The following is a 2,320-nucleotide window of genomic DNA, read 5'->3' on the forward strand; positions in this document are numbered from 1 at the left end:
ATAAAGTGACTAAAAACACACAAAACACGAATGCAATCAGGAGCTGCTGCAACAGGCTGCCGCACGACACAGCGCCATATTGCCATCACAATACTGGATACTAGCTATTAATAAAATAATGTCCTCATGGGCACCAGAAGGCCTTTGTGAACGTATTGGTATAACATTTACGTGGATAAACTTAGAAATGTGGACGTATCAGCAATGTAAAAAAGTGCTTTGCTCTTTGTTCTGCTTTGTTCTGTTTAACATGGCAGTGAATGGAGGAAGATTGGGAACTCTTGTCATTTGAAAGGTCGCTGAGCGAAAAATATAATTCATATCGAATACATGAGCATATTAGCTGACACATTACTGCTATTGCAGCACATCAAAAACACTGAATAATGAAAATAATTCTTTGTTTGTCCGTCCAGGAGACCCAGATCCAATTCGCAGGGAGTCTGTGATGAGAAGGACAGCCCAATATCTGAAGCACACTGAGATGTTGGTTGACAGGCACTCCTCACCCACACACACTCACACACAGACACACACACATTCCCAGGACCCTTAGATGCACACTTTTTTTTATATAAACACTGTTCACACACACATGAAGACAGATAAAAGAAGCTCAGGGTTGTGACATACATAAGCGCACACACACACACACGTGCACACACACACACACACACACACACACACACACACACACACAGTCATAGGCATACCTACACAAATGCACAGTTATATACAGTATGTATGTTGACATACAGTTATAACAAAAAATCATTTAAACCATTCAGAAATACATTCAGGTGCAAAACAACTACCAGCACACACACAGACACCCACTCCCGATTTACATGTATGCACTATTGGGTAAATAATCCATCTCCTTCCATCAATCTCTTTCTCTTGTTTGATTCTTACTCTCCTTTTACAGAGTATTCCTGTTAAATACAGTAATATGTAGTGTATAACAGTAATTTGCATTTTGCACAAACAATGTTTTAATTAATAAATCTGATTTTAACTGAAAGTCAAAGAGATATCTGTTTCATTGGTGTTACAAGTGTAGAAGGAGCGGGTTTCTAGCGACCAACTGTGTTTGATAAGACTGTAACTGCAAATTTTGGATTACATAATCAGATGGTCCAAATAAGTGACACAAGGCAAAGATATGTTAGTAGGTCAAACCTCATTAGCCAAAGTCACTTACTCAACATCAACAATAAATGCACATGATGTGTTTTGGTGACTAATAGTGCTTTATAGCACAGGTGCTGCAGGTACATTTCCGTTTAGAAATGGTTCAAAACCTCCAATTGGATGATTTTGGTTGTCCTCAGTGGTAAAAACTACTGATTTGAAACTATACATACACCTTTTTTCCAATAATGTTACTGTAGTTCAGTACACAGCGGCTGCTAAATGCAATCTAAGAGCTGTTGTAGATTTTGCAGGTTTGAAGTTTTGCGGTAGCAAGGCAGTACCTCTGAGAGGCGCTGTTGGCAATTAGTTTATATTAATTACACTCTATTGCAGGAACTCCTCATTCCCCTTGTTCTCCACCAAAAAAGCAGCAGAATCTCACAACTTTTCTCATCTGAGCAAGTGTGACAGCAAAGCAGCAGTTTAGCTAGCTAAAATAAGCTGCCATTACTGTAGTGTTTTTTTTATTTTTATTAATAAACTGTATGTACTGTAGCAAGTACAAGCCCTCCATTGCGGCGAAATGACAGTTAAAGTTGGTAAAATAACATCACTTACATCTTTATCAGAGCTGCTGCTTTATTGTCATTGCTGATGTTAAATGTGCATAGTATTTATTGTTTACCAGTCTGTATGCCATTTTATTCTTGGTCCACTTAACACCCCCTGATTCCCTGTCAACAATTAGATTTCCTCTTTCAGTGCCCAATGCTGTACCCGGTTAAAGAATAGTTATAAGATGCCTAAAAAAACAGTAATTCAATCAGGAGAGACTTGTTTGCAGAGATGCAAAGGTTTATTGTACATAAGTAAAATAAAATGTATAGTCTTTGGAGCTTAAGACTCCATCATTATAGAATCATTTGTAAAAGTGGTAGGGAAGCCAAGACAATTCCCCCTTATGGAAGGGATGGATGGAAGGGACCCTGGGAGGACCCAGGGTGCCTTTGGGTGACGACGACTGGTGGTGGAAAGGGAGGAGACCCAGGGTGCCTTTGGGTGATGATGACTGGAGGTAGAAGGCGGAGAGGACCCAGGGTGCCTTTGGGTGAAGATGACTGGAGGTAGAAGGGGGAGAGGACCCAGGGTGCCTTTGGGTGACGATGACTGGAGGGAGAAGGGG

At 40.3% G+C, this 2,320-nt stretch overlaps 2 protein-coding genes across 2 annotated transcripts in view; one reads left to right on the forward strand and one right to left on the reverse strand.

The window, feature by feature from the left end:
* Window positions 1-844, forward strand: part of snx15 (sorting nexin 15) — a 7,010-nt gene extending 6,166 nt beyond the window's left edge. Inside the window, exon 7 of the mRNA XM_034856257.1 lies at window positions 417-844. Within this exon, the coding sequence (XP_034712148.1) occupies window positions 417-556 (140 nt within the window). The 3' untranslated portion in view covers window positions 557-844. The remainder of the gene's footprint in view (window positions 1-416) is intronic.
* Window positions 1-2,320, reverse strand: part of slc3a2a (solute carrier family 3 member 2a) — a 29,682-nt gene that overhangs the window by 20,142 nt on the left and 7,220 nt on the right. The window lies entirely within an intron of this gene.

The sequence above is a fragment of the Etheostoma cragini genome, chromosome 19 (genome assembly GCF_013103735.1).
Source record: "Etheostoma cragini isolate CJK2018 chromosome 19, CSU_Ecrag_1.0, whole genome shotgun sequence".
NCBI lineage: Eukaryota > Metazoa > Chordata > Actinopteri > Perciformes > Percidae > Etheostoma > Etheostoma cragini.